We start from the raw sequence: 24,998 nt of genomic DNA, 5'->3' as shown, positions 1-24,998 counted from the left end.
GGCTCAACTCTTGACCCCAAGATCTAAACGGCAAATGTTCCACTGACTGAGACTGCCAGGTGCCCTCATAAATTTATGTTTTTAAAATACTTTTTCCAAATGCTTTTGCTTATATAAACAGTTGTATTTTTATGACTCTTGTCATTCCTTTGAATTTGGTAATCTTAGAATAAGATTTATTTCATCTAGCTCTGTTACTGTGAAATAGGTCTTAATAAACTGTGCTTGATTCCTTTAAAAAGAAAACCAAGAAATCCATTTGAATTTCAGAGAGCTGTCTACCCGTGGGTTTTTCTCTGATCTGTCCTTGAAGACCTAAAGTTAGTACCCAGAAACTTGTAAATTACTTTACCTATTTTACCTTAATTTTTTTAGATATCGCCATGAATTTAAGTCAAATGAGTTATGGACTGAAATTAAACTTGTTCTGGATGCCTTTGCTTTGCCTTTGACTAATCTATTTAAGGTAATGGAATAACATCTTCGTGATACTTTAAAATTACTTAATATTTTAAATTGCTTAATTATTTGTATAAATTTTGTTTAAGAGAATGCTTTGAAAGTCTATTTGATAGGTAATATTTAGAGCAGCATTGCTTTTGAAAAATTCTAAACCTACACAGAAATAGAGAAGACAATCTTATGAACCCTCATGTATCTATTACACAAGTTTAACGGTATTACTTTTTTTTTCCTTCCCTTCCCCTCATTTTGTAGGAATGTTTAAAAGCAAATCCCAGGCATCATATTATTTTATTACTCAAGTATTTGAGTATGTGTCTCTAAAGGACCAGCTCCCCATTTTGATTTGACTATGTGGTTTAATTTATATATATAATTATAGATTAATTTAAATATTTGTACATCCTCTTGTGGTGCATAGGCTGTTTTCTTAAACACGTTTATCTCTGTGAGACTCCTATAAGATTGAAAGAGAAAATTTTTTTTTTAGTCTTTTTTTTTTTTTTTAAAGTAATCCCTATACCCACCATGGGGTTCGAACTTATAACCCTGAGATCAAGAGTCATAAGCTCCACTGACTGAGCCAGCCAGATGCCCCGCCCCCCAGTTTTTTGCATGCTCTTCTCACTGAGTTAGTCAGGGGCCCCAAAAGAGATATATTCTTAACCTCTTTTTTCAGATAAGAAGGTTCAATATCACACAGCTAATAAAGGAGCCAAGCCTCAAGCCTGGTTGTGCTAACTCTGGAAAAGCTGCTCATTTCCTTTTTTCAAAAAGGAAAATTTTGTGATTTTCACAACTTTCTAAGATGTAGTGTGCACAGGATTTTTCATCATTAGGATGTCTTACTGATGGTACATTTTTATATAAAAAAATAAAATTGGACAAAATGTAATCAATATTTTCTACCTATTGGGTTGGTAAAGATTCTTATTTCTTTTTACTGGTGTTAAAAGTGTTAGCCAGAGTGCAATGAAATGAACACTCTTGTGTCCTGTCCACTGGATTATAAATGATACTGTCTGGAGTTTGGCATTTCATTCAGAAAACTTTAATATTCATATTTCTTTACTCCAGAATATAGGGAGTACCATTTGTTGAGTGTCTTTTACATAGTGTGCAAAGGTACTGGATATTTCATGTATATTTCTTCATTCTCATATTCTCCGTCTGAGGCAGGCATTATTTTTAGATTATACATGAGGAGATTGGGGCTCAGTAAAATAACTTACTTGCTCCAAGTAATGCTCATTATGAACAGCAGAGTCTGGATTATATCCAGGTCAATCTGGCTTGCAAAACCTGTGCTCATAGCAGACTAATCTGCTTTGGTAATACATTTCTAGACTCTCATAGTGTGAAAATTAGAGGTGTGCATAGTTTTATAGATAAGCCTGTTTATTGCAGTTAGAATAACAAATAATTGGAAGCAGTTCAGATGCCAGGGGTATCATTTAATGAGAGCATATAAAGAAAGTTTTGTAATATATTTATATGCACAAAGGAGAGTGGAAGGATGTGGTCCAAATATTAAACATTGGACTTCTAGTAGTGCTGTTATGGACAATTTAAAAATATATACTGTTGTAACGTATTTTTCAGAATCTCTTCAATGACTGTATACTATTTAAAAGCCAAATTTCAGAGAGGATATAAGTAGTCTCAGTCTGTTTCACTAAAGTTTACAGTACACTAAAACCATGTCCCTAAATTCCTTCCTAAGGCCACTATTGAACTCTGCAGTACCCATGCAAATGATGCTTCTGCCCTAAGGATTCTTTTTTCTTCCCTGATCCTTATCTCAAAATTGTTCTACAGTTTAAACTTTCAGGTAAGTTTTGTTATATTTCTTGCTTTTGATTCTTTGATGTCAAATATACAGGTTTTCAATTAATAAAGACTTCTTTGCCAGCATTGATTTTTCTGAAAGAAATTAGTTTTTTTCTGACTCTCCTCCCATTCTTTGCCTACAAGTAGTGTTCTATTTTATAGTCCTTCCTAGAGATATTTCTAGGACATTTCATGGGGAAAGGTATCATTTTCTTATAGTCTAATAACTTAGAGGACCCTACTTCCTAAATCACTGTTTTGGACAGTCACCTTGTATACTGTATTATTGAAGACACAGGGAGATCATATTCTCAGACCTTTCTCTTTTATTCATTTAAGTGGATATTAACACTGGAGGAACAGTGTTTTGGTTAGAGGTCTATGGCTAGCTTACACAAAAAGGCTTTTATTGGAAGAATGGGAGACAGAACACTAAAAAACCAGGTTTTGGAAGGTATAAGAACCAGTGGCATTTCAGAAGAAACATAGCTATAGGCTTCTAGTAGAAAATGCCTGGTCACTGTCTTGCTACTGAGATAGTGGCCTCCATTCTTTTTGTTCTTGAATCATTACTTTAAGATTCAGTGTTCCAGGAATGAGAAGAGGGGTCTTAATGGTGCAGATTACTATACTGAGATGCAAGAGGAACAGTCTGGCCTTTTCATTGCTCATAGCCAGGGCCATGTACCTGGACCTCCTCCTCATAAAATGATTGCACTCAGAGTGGTAGGAAGAGCATTCTCCAAAAGGAATAGGCAGAATAGGAGATGAACAGCCCAAAATGGTATATCTACATCAGTGCTCATCTGGACACCGGTTTGAGAAAGTTTTACTTAAAGGATATCACTGTTTTTGCTTACATCTTCTTTTGAATTCTATTTCCTAGAAATCAGGTAGGATGAGGCTCTTAATAACTTGTTAGGCATAGTCTGGAAGACCAAAGAAAGAGCCATAATCTTTATCCTTGGGGTGGCTTATCCCTCATTAAGAAGGCAGTACTGTGGGGCGCCTGGGTGGCTCAGTTGGTTAAGCGACTGCCTTCGGCTCAGGTCATGATTCTGGAGTCCCGGGATCGAGTCCCACATCGGGCTCCCTGCTCGGCGGGGGGTCTGCTTCTCCCTCTGCCCTCTTCCCTCTCATGCTCTCTGTCTCTCATTCTCTCTCTCTCAAATAAATAAATAAAATCTTAAAAAAAAAAAAAAAGGCAGTACTGTGGCACAGGAAATCCGTAGCTATATAAGACAAAAAGTCTGAATTGGTGGTCATCTTACAATAAAAGCGATAGTTGAGAAAGGAAAAGGAAGATAGTGGTAAGCACTCGAGTTTCATACAGTCTTAGCTGGACCTTGAAAGAATAAGTGAGTTTAGATTGGGACAGGAAATAGGTGGCATCATTTGTAGTTGAAAGCGTATAAACCAAAGAGAGAGTGGTTTACTCAGCTGCCAGGCCCGGCTGGGATAAAGAAGTCTTGGTCCAAATAGTTAATGGTTGGCTCAGGCTGAGGAGTGTGAACTTGAGGCTGTAGGCATGTGGGAAATGTTTAGCATGGCGGCAAAGCTTACTAGAATAACATTGCTTTTAATCAAAAATCTCAATTCAGTGTTTATTCTTTAGGACCTCCCTGAATTTTTTGAAGATAATATGGAAACTTGGATGAATAATTTTCATACCCTCTTGACATTAGATAATAAGCTTCTACAAACTGATGTAAGTATTTAAAAATGGTTCACAGGTATCCCTGTTTTAACTGAAGAATTGTTTGAAATATAATATTAGATTTTGATTAGATCTCAGTTTTTAAAAATGTAAAATAAAAAGTACTCTCTGAAAACCTTGGAATATAGTTAGACTTCAGAAAATGAAATCGTTATTTGAGAGCATTTATTTTATTTTATTTATTTCTATATTTTTAAAGATTTTATTTATTTGTCAGACGGTGAGCACAAGCAGGTGGAGCGGCAGGCAGAGGGAGAAGCAGGCTCCCTTCTGAGCAGGGAGCTTGATGTGTGGGACTCGATCCCAGGACCCTTGGGATCATGACCTGAGCCGAAGGCAGAGGCTTAACCGACTGAGCCACCCAGGCGCCCCGAGAGCATTTATTTTATTTATTTAAAAGATTTTATTTATCTTTTTGACATAGAGCACAAGCAGGGGGAGCAGCAGAGGGAGAGGAGCAGGCTCCCCGCCAAGCAGGGAGCCCGATGTGGGAATCATGATCCGAGCCAAAGGCAGATACTCAACCAATGGAGCCACGCAGGCGCTCCTGTTTATTTAAGTAAACTCTGTGCCCAGCATGGGGCTCAAACTCAGGACCCAGAGATCGAGAGTTGCATGTTCTACTGAACATTTAAATTTTGGTTCCTAAAAATTTTTTTACTCTTGCACTGTTAGTAGGTAGAATCCAAGAATATAAGTAATATTTGATTATGTGGGATGTTCTGTGTTTGGTTGTTATTTTTTTAATTATTTTTTATTTAGGGGTGCCTGGGTGGCTCAGTCATTAGGCACCTGCTTTTGGCTTGGGTCGTGATCTCAGGGTCCTGGGATCGAGCCCTGCATCGGGCTTCCTGCTCAGCGGGAGGCCTGCTTCTCCCTCTCCCACTCCCCTGCTTGTGTTCCCTTCTTGCTGTCTCTCTCTCTGTCAAATAAATAAAATCTTTAAAAAAATTATTTTTTATTTAAATTCAGTTTATGTTTGGTTATTTTTAGCACACAGAGTTAGCCTTATTGTGGCCTGGCATAGGTAGATTCACAATTTATAGAGAAGGCTATTTTTTTTTTTTTAAGATTTTATTTATTTGACAGAGACACTGCGAGAAAGGGAACACAAGCAGGGGGAGTGAGAGAGGGAAAGCAGGCTTCCCGCAGAGCAGGGAGCCCAATGTGGGGCTCGATCCCAGGACCCTGGGATCATGACCTGAGCTGAAGGCAGATGCTTAACGACTGAGCCACCCAGGCGCCCCTAGAGGATGCTATTTCTTTACAAGATTGAAAGTAAAGCCTCAAGAGTATTCACACCGTGAACATTTTATGAAATAGAAAGCTATCATTGAAAATATTAAGAAAACTTAAACCTTTGTACCAGTAGCCTCTTTTTAAAAAGTCAGTACAGCATGGAAACGTGGGGACATTATGAAGGTTTGTAATGTGTTAAAGTTTCTGGTCTGGGTTTTGTAATATGTACTTTTCATCATAGCACTTTGTGTTATCATTTACTTGTTTATTAATAGACTTACAATCTATATTCTATATTAATAGATTTACAATCTATATTCTTTTTTCCAAGAAACAAAAAACTTAAAAAGCAAAATATTAAGAATGCTTTCGTTTCAGATAAAATTAGACCAGGTGATTCAAATCAGTTTTTGGGAGTAGGATGCAGAGAGAGAATTGTTTCTGTGGGTGTGCAGCAAATTTTGTCTGGGATTTACCAACTAAAAAGCAACAAAAAAGATATGGCCCCCATGAAATAATTCTTTCAGTCCAGTAGGAAAAAAACGATGCCCTTAGAAAACAAAGCTTGTCTTCACACTTCTGTCTAAAGGAAGTTTTTCACCTAGGATTCTTACAGGGAGCTGTTTGCCCATTTAACCAGGTACTACCTTATGTCCTCTCACTGTGTAATATCCCTTACATTTATGCCTTGAGGAACCACCTGTTCTCTCTTCTAACTTTGAGTTCTTTGGCACATAGTACAGCTCAAAAGGTGTTTATGGATTGCCATCACAGTAGAGATCATTATATAAATGACTGTCATGGTTTAGATTGGGGTTGGCAGACTTTTCCTGTAAAGGTTTAGGTGGTAAATATTTTTGGCTTTGTGGGCTGTACAGTCTCTGTTCCAGCTACTCAGCTCTGCAGTTGTAGTTGAATGAAAGCAGCCATAGGCAATACTATAAATTGTGTAAACGTAAAGAAGGAATGAGCATGACTGTGTTTCCATAAGACTTTACTTACAAAAATAGGCAGCAGGCCTGCAGACCATAAGTTTGACCCTTAAATTAGATTGCTGTTTAATATTTTATAGCCAGAATATTGTTGGTGAGAATCCTATAGCATTATTATTATTATTATTTTTTTAATGATTTTATTTATTTGAGAGATCGAGTGATCAAGAGAGATAGCACACGAGCAGGGGCAGAGGGAGAAGGAGAAGCAGGCTCATCGCGGAGCAGGGAGTCCGATGCGGGGCTCGATCCCAGGACCCTGGATCATGACCTGAGCCAAAGGCAGACGCTTAATTGACTAAGCCACCTAGGTGCCCCATCCCATAGCATTATTTTATCTTAATGTATTTGAAATGAGAACCTTATGGGAGGAGATAGCAAGACAGTATAGCTGACCATGTTACAAAGGAAAATGTGATACGGCCTTTTATCATTCAGGTTTCTCTATATTATTTTCAATTGAATATGTAAATATTTTGCACTTCAGCAACCAGAAGAAAAGTCTCTATTTAATTTGAAAACTTTGAGAGCTACGCTTCGTGATTAATAAATGATAAGTATTTCATTTGTTATTTATTTGAAAGACTAAATGAATACACTGACAATGGCATAGTTGTAGATTACAACCCTAGGTTTTATTTTTAGTTGACGGAATTACAGCTACTCTGTATTTATGGTGACTTTAAAGTTTTATGTTTGAGTTTTCTGTTTTTTCTTATGTGAGGATGAAGAGGAAGCAGGCTTATTGGAGCTCTTAAAATCCCAGATTTGTGACAATGCTGCACTCTATGCACAGAAGTATGATGAAGAATTTCAACGGTACCTGCCTCGTTTTGTCACAGCCATCTGGAATTTACTAGTTACAACAGGTCAAGAGGTTAAATATGACTTGGTAAGATGATGGTGGAGACAAATAATTAAGACATTGCCTCCCTGCCTCCCCCAATTAATAAATGATTCAGTTCTGCTCTTAAAAATATGCCTATTAAAAAAAAATACCTATTTTTGTGTTTTATTCCAGTTAGTAAGTAACGCCATTCAGTTTCTGGCTTCAGTTTGTGAGCGGCCCCACTATAAGAATCTGTTTGAGGACCAGAGCACGCTGACGAGTATCTGTGAGAAGGTTATTGTGCCTAACATGGAATTTAGAGGTAATTATACTGAAGTTTGAAGCCTTTTCAGGAGATTAAAGCTTGCTTTTTTTAAAGCATGTATTAGTATAAATTTATTATTAAGTCTGCTCCCTGTTGCTTTTTATAATAAATGCAGTCTAATTTTTTTTATTGCTAATTAAAACTTCCTGTAGGTCACTTGCTCCCTATTTTCTAAACCAAGACAGAAGGAGAAAAAAGTGGTAAAAAAGACATTTGTGAGTGTTGCTGGGATGAGCTCTGTTTTCTACTGTAGAGCATTTTTCACAGAAATACTGAATAAGGCTACAGATATTCCTGTTACATTGAGAAGAAAGTAAACCATCCAGGATCTCAGTTTAGGAAAGAATTTGGTATTGTTTGATTTAGTGTTTCACTGGGGCAAATAACTATTGTTCAGTTGAGTGTAGAAGTGATTGATAACCTTTAAATGCAGAGCTGAAGCCCACTCAGTTTCTGATTAAGGTTAAGAGAGCCCTAAGACTCTATATTTGTATACAAACTGTCTTTCCTTCTTACAGCTGGGAAGAACAGGCAGTAAATGTGGAAGGAATTGTGTTTTATGTCAAAACAATCATTAGATCAGTGGTTCTCAAATTATCAGCAACTAAAAGCGGAATTAAGGACAATACAATGTGAGGTTTTATTTCCTTTTGTGTTTTCATAAAACTATAAAGGACAGATCTTTATTTTGGTATTGCCTCTCCTACTTTGTCTGGTTTGAAATGACTTTTCTGAAATGGTGATTATAGTTGTTAGGCCCTTTTTTTTTTTTTAAAGATTTTATTTATTTATTTGACAGAGACATAGCGAGAGAGGGAACACAAGCAGGGGGAGTGGGAGAGGGAGAAGCAGGCTTCCCACGGAGCAGGGAGCCCAATGCGGGGCTCAATCCCAGGACCCTGGGATCATGACCTGAGCCGAAGGAAGACGCTTAACGACTGAGCCATCGAGGTGCCCCAGGCTCTTTGTTTTTTTTAATGTCCTTATCTAGCAGAATAAAAGTTGACATCTCTAGGTTGGGCCCCAATATTCAACTTTTTGAAGTTGGTGGTTGGTAAAGTCCAATTCTGGGGACACGGTCACATTAGAACAAGTGAGCTGTGTGAATTACCTGTTACCTAATAGTTTAGGGTGGCATTTGCTGCTCTTAAGTAATGATAAAGAATATATGAAGTAGGGGCACCTGGGTGGCTCATTCGTGGAGCGTCTGCCTTCGGCTCAGGTCATGACCCTGGGTTCCTGGGATCGAGCCCTGCATCGGGCTCCCTGCTCTGCGGGGAGCCTGCTTCTCCCTCTCCCTCTGCCCCTGTTTGTGCTCTCTCTCTCTCGCTTGTGCTCTCTCATATAAATTTCTTTTTAAAAATGTGTGTGTGTGTATATATATATATATACATACATATATACATATATGAAGTTTTTTTGGGAAGGAACATTTTGCTGGAAAACATGGCAGTTCTACATAGTCTTCTGTGTACTTGGCTGTGAAAGTACAATGACTTTTGTCATGTCTTTTGAGGGGTTATTTGAAGTGCCATCTCTCTTTGTAGCCGCTGATGAAGAAGCCTTTGAAGACAATTCTGAGGAGTACATAAGAAGAGATTTGGAAGGATCCGGTATGTATTTTGGTTTTGAACTTAGTCTGATAGCAAGGCTCTTTTAAAGTTGCTCTTTCTGGTCACTGTGGGGAGGAGTGGGAGTCAGGGTAAGTATGCTGTCTTAACCAAGCCTTTCCTCCTCTAACTTTATACACCTTAAAGAGGACTCTTGTCTGAGCTTGAGCGTAGAGTCCAACGTTGAATCATCTGCCTTCTCTTTTTTATGTGCTTATTAGTGTGTAACTACTACTGTATCCTTTTTAGTTCCCATTTTGTGTTTCTTGTGAACAAAAGAATGTTCTTTTTCTTTTTTTTTTAGAGTGTTCTTTTTCATTGTTGATGTTGCTAAGAGCGATCAGATGACAATTTGTTGCCTTATAATCTTGGTCACTTGGTTTGTGGTTGTTTCTTTTATGACATATTTCCCTTTGATTTTATAGATATTGATACTAGACGCAGAGCCGCTTGTGATCTAGTACGAGGATTGTGCAAGTTTTTTGAGGGACCTGTGACAGGAATCTTTTCTGGTTATGTTAATTCCATGCTGCAAGAATATGCAAAAAACCCATCTGTCAACTGGAAACACAAAGATGCAGCCATTTACCTAGTGACATCTTTGGCATCAAAAGCCCAAACACAGAAGGTGAATCTTTTCAATATAGTTTTGTTTTTAAAATAGACTTGGTGTGGTAATCACAGAAATCAGAAAGAAGTAATACATTTCTAATGATCAGCCTACTTTGCTAGATAACCTGTTAGTTCCGATTCGAATTCATATAGTCTCCCAAGATGATTTTACATTGATATATTAAGCACTTTATTTTCTTATGGATAGAAAACTGATAGATACCACATTTGTTTCCCTTAGCTGAGACTTGGTGTATATAATGTGCTTAATTTAAATTTAGCTGTTCCTTAAATTAGGGAGATTTCTTTATTGTCTATTAAAATAGTCTTGGTTTTTTTATATTTAAGCAGTTTGTGATTTGAAGTGTTCATCTCCATTTGTAACCTGTTTGTTATTTTAGAGGGGGGTGAGGGGCAAATGGAGAAGGGGAGAGAGACTCTTAAGCAGGCTTCAGGCATCACAACCTTGAGATGATGACCCAAGCTGAAATCAAGAGTCAGACGCTCAACCACCTGAGCCAACGAGGCGCCCCATAACCTGTTTTTTAAAAGTTGCCTAAATTTCCTATGTGATAGATTGTATCAGATGTATACAGGTATTTCATGTCATTTACCCTGTTAAAAATTGTTTTTCAGCATGGAATTACACAAGCAAATGAACTTGTAAACCTGACTGAGTTCTTTGTGAATCACATTCTCCCTGATTTAAAATCAGCTAATGGTGAGTTTGTGAAAAATTTTTTATGCCACTTACTTTTTACTTGAGTGTTTTTTTTTGTTTTTGTTTTTTAAGTATCTAGTTTAAATCTTACTATTTAAGATACTAGTATCTAGTATCTCTGCATCCAACGTGTGGCTAAAACTCAAGACCCTGAACATCAGGATTCACATCCTTTACTGATTGAGCCAGCCAGGCACCCCTGCATTGTTATTTTATACTACAAAATAAGTAACATGGCAAAAGTCATAAGGTCATAATCGGGGCTCTACAGCACCGTGATACTCAAAAAATTGGCTCCTGTCCTTGGGGCAGTTATTCCTTTTTTTTTTTTTTTTTTAAGGATTTTATTTATCTGAGAGAGAGAAATGGGCAGGGGGACGAGCAGAGGGAAAAGCAGACTCTCCGCTGAGCAGGGAGAGGGGGGCTCAATCCCAGGACCTTGAGATCATGACCTGAGCTGAAGGCAGATGCTTAACCCAATAAGTCACCCAGGCGTCTCTGCAGTTACTTCTTGTATTGAATAAAATCTCAAATGGTTTCCCCAGATCTTGCACTGTTGAAATTAACTTTCTTTAAAGAAGATGTTGCTTGTATAAAAGGAAAATAGGAACAACTAAGATGAAATTGTAGCTCAGCTTTGTTAGGCTGGTGCATACTCTAGGAATTATACTTCAGTTTTCTTTCCCTTCTCATTTAAAAAATGTAATCTTAAAAATTGAAGTAAATTTAAAGTACTTCAAACTGATAATTAAGGATAACTTCCTATGTTGTTTTTTTTTTTTTAAGATTTTATTTATTTATTTGAGAGAGAGAGAATGAGAGAGAACATATGAGAGGGGATAGGGTCAGAGGGCAAAGCAGACTCCCTGCCGAGCAGGGAGCCCGATGCGGGACTCGATCCAGGGACTCCAGGATCATGACCCGAGCCGAAGGCAGTCGCCCAACCAACTGAGCCACCCAGGCGCCCGGATAACTTCCTATGTATGAAAGTATATACATTATATATTCCCTTTCTAAAAACTTTTTGTATGGCAGGCACCTGGGTGGCTCACTCAGTTAAGTGTCTGATTCTTGATCTCAGCTCACGTCTTGATCTCAGGGTCATGAGCTCAAGCCCCATGTTGGACTCCATGCAGGGCATGGGGCCTACTTTTTAAAAAAATAAAAAAGCTTTTTGTAAGGAAATTTTAAATATACTAAGAGGGAGAATATTGTAATGGACATCCATGTGTTACTGTCATCTGGCTTTAAGAATTTTAAGTAATTGATCAGTATTCTTTTTTCACTAACTTATTTTCCCACCATTAGAGCAGTTTAAAGGAAATCCCAGCCAGTGCTTGCTTTGGCAGCACATATATTAAAGCAAATCCCAGCCTGAGAGACATGTTTTTGATTCAGAATAGCTTCACTTCTAGCTAAAAGATGATATATGGTTATTAGCTTGTGGTCTAAATCATTTTTATTCAATTAATGTAAGTAGTAAGTGCATGTCCATTTGTAATGAAACTTACAAAAGGAAAAAAAAATTAATCATAATCTTACCAGAACGAATAGCTACATAGTAGATCTTTATATAATTAAATCAGCTTCAATTATTTGACATTATGGTTACCAAAACTGTTTCAAAAATCTGATAATGTTGCCAATCTGGGCGTAATAGTCCTGAGCACTTAAATAACTATGGTTTTATTTTTTTAATAGTGAATGAATTTCCTGTCCTTAAAGCTGATGGTATCAAATACATTATGATTTTTAGGAATCAAGTAAGTAGCTTTTGATTTATGTGTTATATGCCATTTAATCTCTTAAGTTTTATTGTATACCAGCCTCTCTTCCCTTCTATGCAGTCCTTCTTGACATCCACATCTAACAGAATGATAACTTCTTAAGAACTTAGGATTCCAGACCATGCTTAATTTTCTCCTTTGTCTCAAAAATAATCATTATACAGTGATTTTCATAAAAAATGGGGATCCGAACAAGGTACACACATTGCTTATGGTTGATTATGTGTCTTGTCTTTCTTTTAAGATTTTATTTATTTATTAGAAAGTGTGCATTAGCAGGGGGGAGGGGCAGAAGGAGAAGCAGACTCACTGAGCAGGGAGCCCAACGTAGGGCTTGATCCCAGGACCCTAAGATCATGACCTGAGCCAAAGGCAGATGCTTAACGTACTGAGCCAGCCAGGCACCCCTGTGTCTTGTTTCTTATTTGATGACAGAGGTCTCCTCCCCTTTCATATGCCTGTTATTTGTTGGAGAAACCTGTCATTTATCTTACAGAAGTTTTTCACATTGTACTTTTAGCTGTTTGCATTCTCGTGTGTTTATGGTTTTGTTACATACTTGTTTCCACAAAAGTTTTGTAGTATTCCATAGGTTTAAAATTTTATTTATATAGGGGCGCCTGGGTGGCTCAGTCGTTAGGGTGTCTGCCTTCGGCTCAGGTCATGATCCCAGGGTCCTGGGATCGAGTCCCACATCGGGCTCCCTGCTCAGTGGAAGCCTTCCTCTCCCTCTCCCACTCCCCCTGCTTGTGTTCCCTCTCTTGCTGTCTCTCTCTCTCTCAAATAAATAAAAAATCTTAAAAAAAAAAATTTTTTTTTATTTATATAAATGGTATGCTATAGGTTTGTTCTACACATGTTGTCTTTTTTTACTGTGCTTGATATTGTTTTTGAGACGTACTCATTTTAGTAGATGTAGTTCATTTTTTAATAGTTGTGTGGTATCCCCATCATAAGACTATCCAGTTTATAATTTCTTGATTTATAATTTTTATGTCTTTGGCATGTATTTACAAGGGTTACATGCAACCTTGTGAAGCTGCTCTGCTTTATTTTTTAAAAGATTGATTTATTTATTTGAGAGAGAGATTGAGCGCACATGTGTGGGGGGGGTGGGGGGGCACAGAGGGAAGGAGAGAGAGTGTCAAACAGACTCTGTGCCAAACGCGGAGCCCGATGCGGGGCTCAGTGTCATGACCCCAAGACCACCACCTGTCTCAAAATCAAGAGTCAGATACTCAGCCGACTGCACCACCCAGGCTCCCTGAAGCTGCTCTATTTTAAAGAGTAATGGATGGGAATTCTAAATTTTTAGATGTTTCTTTCTTTTTTCTTTCTTTCTTCCTTTCCTTTCCTTCCTTTTCCTTCCTTCCCTTCCTTCCCTTTCCTTCCTTCCTTCCCTTTCCTTTCCTTCCCTTCCTTCTTTCCTTCCCTTTCCTTCCTTCCTTCTCCTTCCCTTTCCTTCCTTCCTTCCTTCCCTTTCCTTCCTTCCTTCCCTTTCCTTCCTTCTTTCCTTCCCTTTCCTTACTCCCCTTCCCCTTCACCTTCCCCTTCCATAGGCTCCACACCCAGCATGGAGCCCAACACAGGGCTTTGAACTCACAACCCTGAGATTAAGACCTGACCTGAGATCGAGTCGGACGTTCAACTGGCTGAGCCACCCAGGCGCCCCTAGAATTTTCTAATGAAGATTAGTATTCTTATTTTTGCACCACCCCTTTTTTTAGAAGAGAAAATGAGGCACAGACAGCTTAAATGACTTTTCCAAGAAATACCTGCTAGTGAAAAGTGTAGTTCTTAATATTAATGAAATCTTAGTTTGCTTGTCCATTATAGTACTATTTCATGATGTGTGTTTTTATCTGCAAGGTTTTCCTCTAACCATAGTTTAATGCTCAGAGAAAGAGAATTGTGAATGTGAATTGAGCCATTACATGGAGGTAGAAGTTTGATTTCTCATCCGTATCGTCTCCCATTGTAACAGCTGAAAAAAACACACTTTCCAGAATCAGCAAGCCCTTCTAAGGTTGCATCATTGACTTAAAGCATGCACATTATTGTGTTTTTCAGGTACCAAAAGAACATCTTTTAGTCTCTATTCCTCTCTTGATTAATCACCTTCAAGCTGAAAGTATTGTTGTTCATACTTATGCAGCACATGCTCTTGAGAGGCTGTTTACCATGAGAGGGCCGAACAACACCACTCTGTAAGTATTTGATTCTAAACAATTTTTATTTTTTCAGCTTAGGGTGGGGAACTGTTTTGTGCTGCTCAAAGTTCTCTTTGACTATATTCATAATGTCATTAGTTTGAAAAATAAATGTGTACTTTTCCCTCATTTAATAATTCTGTCTCAGTCCAAAAGGATGAGGTCGTATGCTAAAAATAGATACATTATGACAAAAAGTTAAATAGGAAATTGGAGCAAAGGAAAATAATGGGGTGAGATTCTAAAAAGAAATGTGTGTCCAAGGATCCTGTACAGGAGTTAAGGAAACTCCTGCAATTTGTGTGCTGTCTCCTTGCAACCAAGGCATAGAGGGCAACTTGGTAAGTTAAAATTTTCAGTGTCCTTGAGATTAAAATTAAACAGTTACTTAGAAGGCAACTCAGAAATGGGCCTTCATTAAGGGGGTGTTCTTGCAACATCATGCAACAAAGTTGTTTTTACGTGGCCGTTTTTGCATTATTACCCCGTGTGGAGATAGGACACAACTGAGTGAAAATAATTCCCTAGGATCCCAGACAGTAGTTCTTCTGGCCTGAGCCAAGGAGACAATGTAGGGGAATGGACGGTCTGCGTGTCTTTCAGGCCATTCTTCAGCAGTGTTATTTCTTGAAACTGAGCTTTGGGTAAGAGATGGAAAACAGTTCTAGGTTCTTTTCTTCTTTAAGAACTTGAAGTGCAGATATTCTTAGAGCCAATTAAGGGTTGAAAGGACATCCTTTGAGGTGAGTCAAACCAGTACCTGTCTTCAGGCCCATAACTCAATGCAGAATTTATGTACCTGCTCCAGGAAAAGCAAATGACTGAGACCCCGAGTCTGAGCTCTATTCTCGGTGAGGATGGGTATGACCCAAGGGTGACCTGAACAGCTTTAGATGATGTCAGGTTTGCCTGGATTTTGGTTTGTGTTTGATCCCAGATGTGCCTTTTTAGGAATTTTACATGAACACATGTAAACAGTTACTTTCCTAAGCTGTCTGTTGATTGTCAGTGGTGGGAGATGGCTAGCTTTTATGCCAAGAAGTGTGATTTAGTGGTTGCCCAAGGGTATTCCAGAGTGATCAGCTCAAGAGTTGGCAGTGACTGAAAGCTGTTTTTTCATCTATAGCTTTACAGCCGCAGAAATCGCACCGTTTGTTGAGATTCTGCTAACAAACCTTTTCAAAGCTCTCACACTTCCTGGCTCTTCAGAAAATGAATATATTATGAAAGGTAGGCCGTTTCCCTGGTGTATAGACTATAAGAACCCCATCTCCGATTACAGGGGCGAATGCTCTGAGTTGTACTTTAGGTTACGTAGTCTATGAACCAGATACTGTGGGCTAAGCATTAGGTAGGTTTAGATTATTTTTAAATGGAAAACCTTTTGTTTACTGTTAATGGTATTTTCAGAAAAAAATTTACCCTAGTTTGGTATAGAGCTCCTCTTGTTAAAGTAGCAAACTCCCTTTTTCTTTACCTAGATTGATTTTGTCGAGGGCAGAGATCAGACGAGACTTTTGTTGATGGCTTGCTAGATGCTAGGCTAGGTCTTGGCGTGAAGCCCGGGTGCACTTGCTGGGCTGCACACGCATCCTGCCTCCGCAGAGCTACTGCCAAGAACACAGGCAGCTGTCAGCCCCTGCCCGCTGCCACAGGAGGAGAGCGTCATGGTGACCGCTCTGACTCAGTCACTGTTGCATTCCAGCAGCCTAGCTGCGTCTGACTCCTAGGAAATGCTTTTCAAACAAACTGTCCCTGATGGCGGGTCAGGCCCCCTGGGGTATGTTGTGTATCTGTGTGTACATGTGTTTATATGTGTATCTAGGTATGTATTTGTGTTTTCAGCACCGTACTTCTCCCAGTCGTGATGCGTGACTGCTGTTGTTTAATGTCTGTCTCTGTGAGGTTAACTGGCGTGTAGTCTCATTACTGTGTTCCTAGGGTGTGCGAGAGCACCCGGATGCATACCTTCTCAGTAGTACTGTTGGATGAGTGAGTCAGCAGACTCTGCCAGCCCAGAGGTGGGGCACTGACCCATCCTCAAACCCCTTGACCCCCCCAGCTCAGGGACGGTTTTCTCTAGGGAGTGAGGGATACGCAGTGGTTAGCTAGCTGGAAGGTGAGTCTGGCTGAGGGAGAAGAAACATGGCCAAGTTTAGGGGGCAACAGAGGATAACTTTCTATCCTCTGTGCCTGATACATAGTAGCTGCTGTGCTTGGTAAACATCTATTCTACTTGTGCAGAAACAATTATGTACCTTTTTAGCTTAATAATGTATCTCTCATGCCAGATGTTTTTAGGCAGCTATTAATGAGCAGTATTCTTGTAGTGTGGACCCTCCGTAGCTTTATGTGTATTTTTAGATTTTTCTTGGGCTCCTAATCTCTCTTTTGGAGGGAGATGGACAGATGGTCTTCTCTCAGTTTTTGGTAGGCTGTGATGTGTCCATTAGGCTAGGGCTAAACATTACTTGCCATTGATTTTCTAAGTGAAGAGACTGGAAACTGTTCTCTCTTCCAGCTACTGCCCCCCTTCCCCTGTCATTCTACCACTTCCTCCTGCTCAGTGTTTGCCTCTTTAGTCATTTATTATTTCTTACTGTCCCTTTTTCCTTTTAAGCCTTAGGCTTTCTGAAAGTACCTAAATTTTGTCGTCAGTCCTTGGCATAATTTTGAAAGGAAAGGACATTTAGATTGTTTATAGAGAGCTATCTGGGGGTTGCTTAAAGGTCTTAAAATTTTGTTGGTGAGTCTGTGGACTTTTTTTTTTTTCGTAATCACTCTTTTTTTCTGAATTTTAACTATTCTTGCTCTTTTTATATTTTACAGCTATCATGAGAAGTTTTTCCCTCCTACAAGAAGCCATAATCCCCTACATCCCCACCCTCATCACTCAGCTTACACAGAAGCTTTTAGCTGTTAGTAAGGTAACAAGACCAGTTTTAAGAATACAGTTGCTTTTTAACTTATGCTTCAAACTGTTTGAGCCTCAGAACTCTCTGGCAGTGGGTCAGGCTTAGGAAAAGTTCTCTGGATTCTTCCTGACCAACAGTTAAGTACCTTTTAAAAGTGTGGGGAGATATTAGATTGGAGACATTACAGCACTTGCCTTTATAAGTGTAGGTCCAGAAACTTTAAAATGTTTCATTTGAATTATTCTCATTTAAAAAGTAACATGTTTCATTGACTACAATTGAAAAAGTACAGAAGTAATTGATCTGAAATGATCTTAGATGCAGGAAAGCAGGCTCTGTACCAAGTGGACAAAAAAAAGGCTACTCAGACTTTTATAAAATGATATAGTCCCTTGTGTCTGGTCTCCTTTACTCTTATTTCCCCCAAGTAAGGTCCATTCCTTTGATCAAAAATTTTATAGATATTTTGATTTCATATTTATTAATACTAAGATTTAGAAAATAAAAATCAGCTTAAGGCTGCCAAAATTCTTGTTGAGATGCCTGTTCCTAATTACTCTATGGAAAGGAAATAAATGTATAGAACTATTACAGGGACTTTGGAGAACAGTGATCATTTTCCCATTGAGTTCTGGTAAGGGTGTTGGACTGCTTTGGGCCTTGGGGGATTTAGAGAGAAGAGACCTTGGGTCTTCCACTGTCCCCCGCCCCAAACTTCTAAGTTCATCAACTTCATATGGTAGCCTTCCAAGAAGGACTTCGTTTGATGGAAAATAGGGTTATGTTGCTTTGAAAATTGAAAACCACTGATAGAAAGGAGTGCCACTCTGGAGGTACAGACATTGAGACCCATAGAGGTTAAGGCTTGCCTAAGGTCCCACACAAGGCTAAAGGCACAGCCTGGTCATACACGTCCCTGCTCGTTTCTTCCAGCAGTGCTTACAGGGTTGGCTCTGGGGGAGCACGTGGCTTTCAGACAAGTTCCTTATAGCGCTGGGAACACTGAAGCTCGTGGAGTCCTCTGCCTGTGACTTATTTTTCATAGTGGACTTTTGTCCATTAAAAGAAAAGAAAATGGGCGCCTGGGTGGCTCAGATGGTTAAGTGTCTGCCTTCGGCTCAGGTCATGATCCCAGGGTCCTGGGATCGAGTCCCGCATCGGGCTCTCTGCTCCTTGGGAGCCTGCTTCTCCCTCTGCCTCTCTCTCTCTCTGTCTCTCATGAATAAAGAAATAAAATCTTTAAAAAAAGAAAAGAAAATAGAAATAGGCATTAGTGAGTATTGTTTTATTTTCTGAATTTTAAAGTCCATATAAAACTTTAACATATATGTAGGCAAGTGTAATTGAGGTTTTTTTTTTTTAGTACTGATTTTTTTAAAAGATGGCCTCTCAGTGTGTTTTAGAAGGGATTGGTGTGTGTGTTTTATTTTAGATATTTAATACAGTCACTTGGATTATTGGAGAGTGGTGGTAAGCTTTCTGTTTTTAATTTCAGAATCCAAGCAAACCTCACTTTAATCACTACATGTTTGAAGCGATATGTTTGTCCATAAGAATAACTTGTAAAGCTAATCCTGCTGCTGTTGTAAATTTTGAGGAGGCTTTGTTTCTGGTGTTTACTGAAATTTTACAAAATGATGTACAAGGTAAGTTGAAAGAAGTTATTTTCTTTCTTACTGAATAAAACTATTAAAGTGGCTAATAAAATGGAGCCTGCCTGTGAGGTATGTGCCTTTTTGTGGGAGCCATTAGTTATGAAGCTGACAGCTCTGTTCTTACTTTTATCAACAGAATTTATTCCATACGTCTTTCAAGTGATGTCTTTGCTTCTGGAAACACACAAAAATGATATCCCGTCTTCTTACATGGCCTTATTTCCTCATCTCCTTCAGCCAGTGCTTTGGGAAAGAACAGGAAATATCCCTGCTCTGGTGAGGCTTCTCCAAGCGTTCTTGGAACGCGGTTCAAACACGATAGCAAGTGCTGCGGCTGACAAAATTGTGAGTGGGATTTATTTTGATGTCATTGTCATTTTATAAGGTAGCGGAGAGAAACTGAGGATGGTGGAGTTTTAAAAATTCTTAAGTAAAATAAATGTAACAAAGTAGTTATTAGAAAATATTAATGTATATTTTACTACAATTAGGTATCCTTTAATTATCTCCATGGTAGGAGATAAAAAAAATAGAGCCAAATAGGTTAATTTCAGGAACTTAACTTTAAGGCTTATTGTGATGGGATATTTTCTGACTATACTTCAGAAGTAGGAACAAAAGTGAAAACGCTAATTATTACAGCATGCACCCTTTTCCAAAACATCACCTGCTTAAAGTGTAACTTTCGGAACAGTTAATCCTTGCCTCTTTAACGGAGTATTATTTGATCTAATTTGTTGTAGCCTGGGTTATTAGGTGTCTTCCAGAAGCTAATTGCATCCAAAGCCAATGACCACCAAGGTTTTTATCTTCTAAACAGTATAATAGAGCACATGCCTCCGTGAGTATGAGTATAACCCTCACTGTATAGATTACTCAAGGACTGTTGGGTACTCAGAAGATGTTGACTTGATACATTGTTGGTTTTATTCACTTCTTTAGTGAGTCCGTTGATCAGTACAGGAAGCAAATCTTCATTCTACTATTCCAAAGACTTCAGAATTCCAAAACAACAAAGTTTATCAAGAGTAAGTAAAACTGGGGCGCCTAAGTGGTTCAGTCGGTTGAGTGTCTGCCTTTGGCTAGGGTCATGATCCCAGGGTTCTGGGATCGAGCCCCACACTGGGCTCCCTGTTTGGTGGGGAGCCTGCTTCTCCCTCTCTCTCTGCCTCTCCCCCTGTCTTATGCTCTCTCTTTCTCTTTCTGTCAAATAAATAAATAAAATATGAAAAAAAAAAAAAGTAAAATCATTTGGCTCTTCTTACAGAAATAAGGAAGGAAAGTAGCTAAAACCCTTAGCCTTTATGGTTACATATAAACGTTTTAAGCTTTTTCTATAAAATATTTTAAGATGTTTGTATTCTCCAAATAGTAAGTCACTTTCAAATATATTGTGTTCCAAAGGTTAGTGTCTTAAGTTTAGATATCAAAACATTTTTTGTCTATACTGTATGTTAATTGTATAATAAAGGGAATATTGATCCCAAAGTTACCCATTGATTTTAATGATTATGACTATTTCACGTGGCAGACTTGTGCTGAATCACTTGTTTAGTGCACTGAGGCCTCTGTATTGATATTCTGCATCTCCTTTCAACAGGCTTCTTAGTCTTTATTAATTTGTATTGCATAAAATATGGGGCGCTGGCACTGCAAGAAATATTTGATGGCATACAACCAAAGTAAGTTTGTTTTTATTACTTACTGTATTTTGTTATTTAAAGCACAAAAAAATTGACTGCTTTTAGCACAAACCAGTATTTCTATTTTATAGATGGTTTTATAGTTTTTGGTGGAGCTATGTATCTTTGTGGTTTTCAAAATATTCTTAGGACTGTTGAGTTGCAAAGAAGAAAATCCCTGCAAACATTTTTCTAACTCCCCCCGCTGCCTTCTACACAGCCAGTGTTCTGTGTGATTCTGGATGGTTGGGGTTGTCTCCAGGAGCCTGCCTTTGTTAAGGCCAGTAGTGTGATTTTTCAGATGAAAGTCTTTGCTTTTCACTTAGTGTACATAAAAAGAATGTAGTTAGATGGTATTTCCCATTTCATAGGGAAAGGAAGGATAGAAATGATAGAGAACAATTTGAAGAAAAAAACTCAAGTGAGATCCCCGTATTGGTATTATATCAAAAAAATTCCAGACTGACTGAGATGAAAAAAATGAATTAGCCTGAAAAAGTAGTACCAGAATATATGCTTTTCAGCTGTAGAGATTTGTGAGGAAATCAGTTTCATGAACTGCTAGTGGGTAAACCGGTGTGATCTTTCTATAAAGCAAAAAATAATACCTAGAGTATTAAAATGTCCAGTATCTTTGATATCCACTATTTCCACTTCAGGTAATTTTAGTGAAGTAGAAACTGAGGATTTTACATCGTTTGGTATTGCTCTTAGGATGTTTGCAACAACAGATAGGTGGCTAAATAATTTTTATAATATAGTCATTAACATTTATATCCTTACAGATACGTAAGCATAGGAAGTTGGGAAGTTTATAATCCAGTAATGTTAAAACTGGATAGTGGGGTGGTGATGGGTAATTCTTTTTCTTCTTTCTCTTATCTAATTTCTAATTTTTCAAAGATTTGAGTAATTAAAAAAGTGACAGAAAAGCGGTTGTGAAGATTCCACATGAGCACAGACTTTAGTATTTCACAGAAGTTGTTAGCAGCACTTGGCCACAGGGCCGAAGTTTGAGGTTTCATTTTTGCTTTGTCGTCTCTAGGTCTCTGCCATTCAGTTGACCAAAAATAGTAGCTCTGTTATTTTGGATTTTATTATATCCCTAAGGAGTCAGTGTAAGTAACATCTAATAAGCATTTCACAGTTTAATTATAGTGATAGTCTAATATTTTATTTTAATAGAATGTTTGGCATGGTTTTGGAAAAAATCATTATTCCTGAAATTCAGAAAGTATCTGGAAATGTAGAGAAAAAGATTTGTGCGGTTGGCATAACGAAATTACTAACAGAATGTCCCCCAATGATGGACACAGAGTATACCAAGCTATGGTAAGTAGTACTCCAAACTTTTTGGGAATTACAGCTTCCTTCCCTTATGACTGCAAAATTAAACAAGCTTATTGTCCTGAGGGCTGAGAATTGGGTTCTGATGTCAGGTTCTCCACTAGCAACCATCAGATCCAAGACAGGACATGTGGGTCCTTCTGGGTCTAGAAAGATGTTTCCCGATTCTTAACTTTATCAGAGGGGGTTCATGTGCCCCCTCTGAGAATCTGGTGAACGTTGCTGGTCTACAGGATCTCTAGGAATGTTCATGACAGACACTCAGCTAAGTTGGCTTAAATCTTTAAGTGGAGAAATTGAATAGGCTAAAAGAGGATCTTATGTGCTTGTGCTCCATGACTGGTATTCCTGGCTTTTCTTGACCTCTTGCTCTCAGGAACCTTGCCTCATTTTGGGTTCACTCAGGCACCCTCTTCCAGAAAAGGATCTGATGATTCGAGGCCTATTTCTTCTAACTAACTTCTGGCAGCAGTGAATCTCTGGTTTGGCTTCAGTCACATGGCCTTCTTGGCCAGTGGGTCACACAGCCAGCTGGACAGCTCTGGGGATGGAGTAGTTTCCAAAAGGGAAATTGGCGTGCCGTGGCCAAAAAGAAGTTAAGAGTGGTTTTGGAGGATACGTGTAAGAACTGATGTCCATCCCATTTCAAAGGTCCCTTGCAGCTCTTGAGACTGTGCCTCTATCATTTGTGTCTCTGAGGAATTGCTGCTTTTTGTTTAGATCTTCAGAAGTATTCACTTTATCTTTTGTCTGCTTGCTTGCTTCAAATCCAGGACTCCTTTATTACAGTCTCTGATTGGCCTTTTTGAGTTACCTGAAGATGATACCATTCCTGATGAAGAACATTTTATTGACATAGAAGATACACCAGGGTATCAGACCGCCTTCTCACAGTTGGCATTTGCTGGGAAAAAAGAGCATGATCCTGTAGGTCAGATGGTGAACAATCCCAAAATTCACCTGGCACAGTCACTTCACAAGCTGTCTACCGCCTGTCCAGGAAGGGTAAGTGTGTTGTCCAGGAACTCTGATGAATAAACCCCTTTCTGGGAAGGCAAGAAGGTAGGAGTTATGCTGGTGCCTATAGTTAGGCCTTAATTTTCTTTCGTTAAAATGATGTGCTAGAAGTAGATTTTAAGCAAATGACTTTTGGAATAAGGACAAAGCAGGGGATAAAACTCCCTCACACCTCCCCCACACACTTTTTACGTTTTATTTATTTATTTAAGTAATCTCTACACCTGACATGAGGCTTGTACTCACAACTCCCAAGATCTAGAGTCGCTGGCTCCTACTGAGCCAGCCAGGCACTCTAAAACCTTTTGAATAGAAATGTATTTATTTCCCAGATTGAAATCACTCTTCTATTAAAATGTAGGCATTTTTTTTTTTAACTGCAGCATACTCAAATATTGGATCATGGAGTAAACATAATGGTTGTAGAGTTGCATTATCTAGCACCTTTTACAGAGTCTTCTAGATTATTGGAGAAAATGTATATTTTTCAATGTTTCATTATGGAAAACTTCAAACACATAGAAACAGCATAATGAACCTTCACATACAGACCCTTCAAAAAGTACCAGTGTTCTGCCATTCTTGTTGCATGTGTTTCTCCTTGGGCATGATGTCATTTCACCTATATGTACTTAATTATGCATTGCTAACCAATAAGGACTTTTTTTTTTAATCCCCACAATGCCACTACCACACTGAACAGCAGTAATTCCTTATGGATCTGCTTTTTAGACCTATCCAGTTCTGAAGGTGTAAAGCAATTGAGGTCCTTGAGAATCTCTGCAAGAGTCACTGGTGATGGACTGCCCTTCCCAAGACACGGCAGTTCTGGAGAAGATGGGGCTTGTGTTGGTTTAGTAGGATCTCCAGGAACCAGCATGTTTCCCATCTCTTGTAGGTTCCCTCGATGGTGAGCACCAGCCTTAATGCGGAAGCGCTCCAGTATCTCCAAGGCTACCTTCAGGCGGCCAGTGTGACACTGCTTTGACCTGCGTTTTCCAGATTGGCTAAGCCAAGGATGGTTTCTGAGGAAATCACATAGACGTCTGAGCACAGCTGCATTAAAGCAAGTTTTCCTTTTGAACTTGTCACAAATTCCATCTTGTAAAGAATATTAAATGTTGCTTTAAGCTGAACCTTGAGCAAATTAGGTGGTTTGTGTGATCATAAATAGAAGTGGGTGACTTTCCAGTTTGCAGCTTCCAGGGACAGGTATTAGTTCAGTATATGATCATGAGTTGAGCATTTGCACTGTTGGGATAACTTTAAAATTCTGATGGACACTGAGCTGGAGACTTTTTTCTGTTACTAAATTGTTTTGTTTTGAGGCATTGCCATTTGTGTTTCTCTCCTTTGTATTTTTGTCTGTTTCCGTAAGCTTTTATTGGAAATGTGAATAAGTAAAGAATCACTGGTGTAACTTGCCAAGAAATGCACATTTCATAGTTTTAAATCTAATAGAAGTTTTTTTTTTAAAAAGCCCTCAAATATGTATCTAAGAACATCTTAAAGACAGGTTTTTGGTGCTAATACTGTTATAATGAGTTTCTTTAAATAACTGAAATTCAAACTCAGTCTTTCCTTACCAGGGAAAAGGGAACACTAATAAAGGTTTGGGGCTTATCTATTAGAACTTTTCTGGACCCATTTCTAGATGGCAGCATGAACTCTGGGCCAGATGGTTCCCTCTGTGGATCGGGGAGAGATGCCCTAGCTGGCTTCACGAGGCTGTTGCGTAGGTTAGACTGCATAGACGTTTGCCCTTTTTGAGAGTGTCTGTCTTATCTGCAGATTGGTGGTAACAGCCTGAGGTCTAGGATGAGCCATGAGAGTGGGTATACACTAGCAAACAAGGCTGCCTGGGCAGGTTCTAGAACAGTTGGGTTTTTAGGGAGTAATCAGACTAGCTCAATTGAGAGGCATGGTTTACTTCTGCTGGAATTGTCCGTTCAGTGCAGATTAAATTGAAATCTCATTCTGCACACATCAGTGATCTCTTTTAAACTTCAGGCACCTGACTTGAATGTTTTTTCTTCACATGCTGTTTT

General features: G+C 38.7%; 1 protein-coding gene across 2 annotated transcripts in view; it reads left to right on the top strand.

The window, feature by feature from the left end:
• CSE1L (chromosome segregation 1 like) overlaps positions 1-24,086 on the top strand; it is a 43,996-nt gene extending 19,910 nt beyond the window's left edge. For both annotated transcript variants that reach the window (XM_006749750.3, XM_031020996.2), the window contains 20 exons: positions 376-466; positions 2,186-2,293; positions 3,908-4,000; positions 6,965-7,132; positions 7,262-7,391; positions 8,942-9,007; positions 9,430-9,632; positions 10,253-10,337; positions 12,039-12,100; positions 14,195-14,331; positions 15,461-15,564; positions 17,164-17,261; positions 18,745-18,895; positions 19,041-19,249; positions 19,648-19,745; positions 19,847-19,932; positions 20,505-20,586; positions 21,772-21,918; positions 22,707-22,938; positions 23,849-24,086. In XM_006749750.3, the coding sequence (XP_006749813.1) occupies positions 376-466; positions 2,186-2,293; positions 3,908-4,000; positions 6,965-7,132; positions 7,262-7,391; positions 8,942-9,007; positions 9,430-9,632; positions 10,253-10,337; positions 12,039-12,100; positions 14,195-14,331; positions 15,461-15,564; positions 17,164-17,261; positions 18,745-18,895; positions 19,041-19,249; positions 19,648-19,745; positions 19,847-19,932; positions 20,505-20,586; positions 21,772-21,918; positions 22,707-22,938; positions 23,849-23,938 (2,440 nt within the window). In that variant the 3' untranslated portion in view covers positions 23,939-24,086. The remainder of the gene's footprint in view (positions 1-375; positions 467-2,185; positions 2,294-3,907; positions 4,001-6,964; positions 7,133-7,261; positions 7,392-8,941; positions 9,008-9,429; positions 9,633-10,252; positions 10,338-12,038; positions 12,101-14,194; positions 14,332-15,460; positions 15,565-17,163; positions 17,262-18,744; positions 18,896-19,040; positions 19,250-19,647; positions 19,746-19,846; positions 19,933-20,504; positions 20,587-21,771; positions 21,919-22,706; positions 22,939-23,848) is intronic.
• Positions 24,087-24,998: the final 912 nt, after the last annotated feature.

Source organism: Leptonychotes weddellii, chromosome 10, assembly GCF_054177405.1.
Source record: "Leptonychotes weddellii isolate Sample4059 chromosome 10, ASM5417740v2, whole genome shotgun sequence".
Lineage (NCBI taxonomy): Eukaryota > Metazoa > Chordata > Mammalia > Carnivora > Phocidae > Leptonychotes > Leptonychotes weddellii.
The sequence above is the reverse complement of the archived record's forward strand: the minus strand, read 5'-3'. Positions and strand labels throughout refer to the sequence as shown.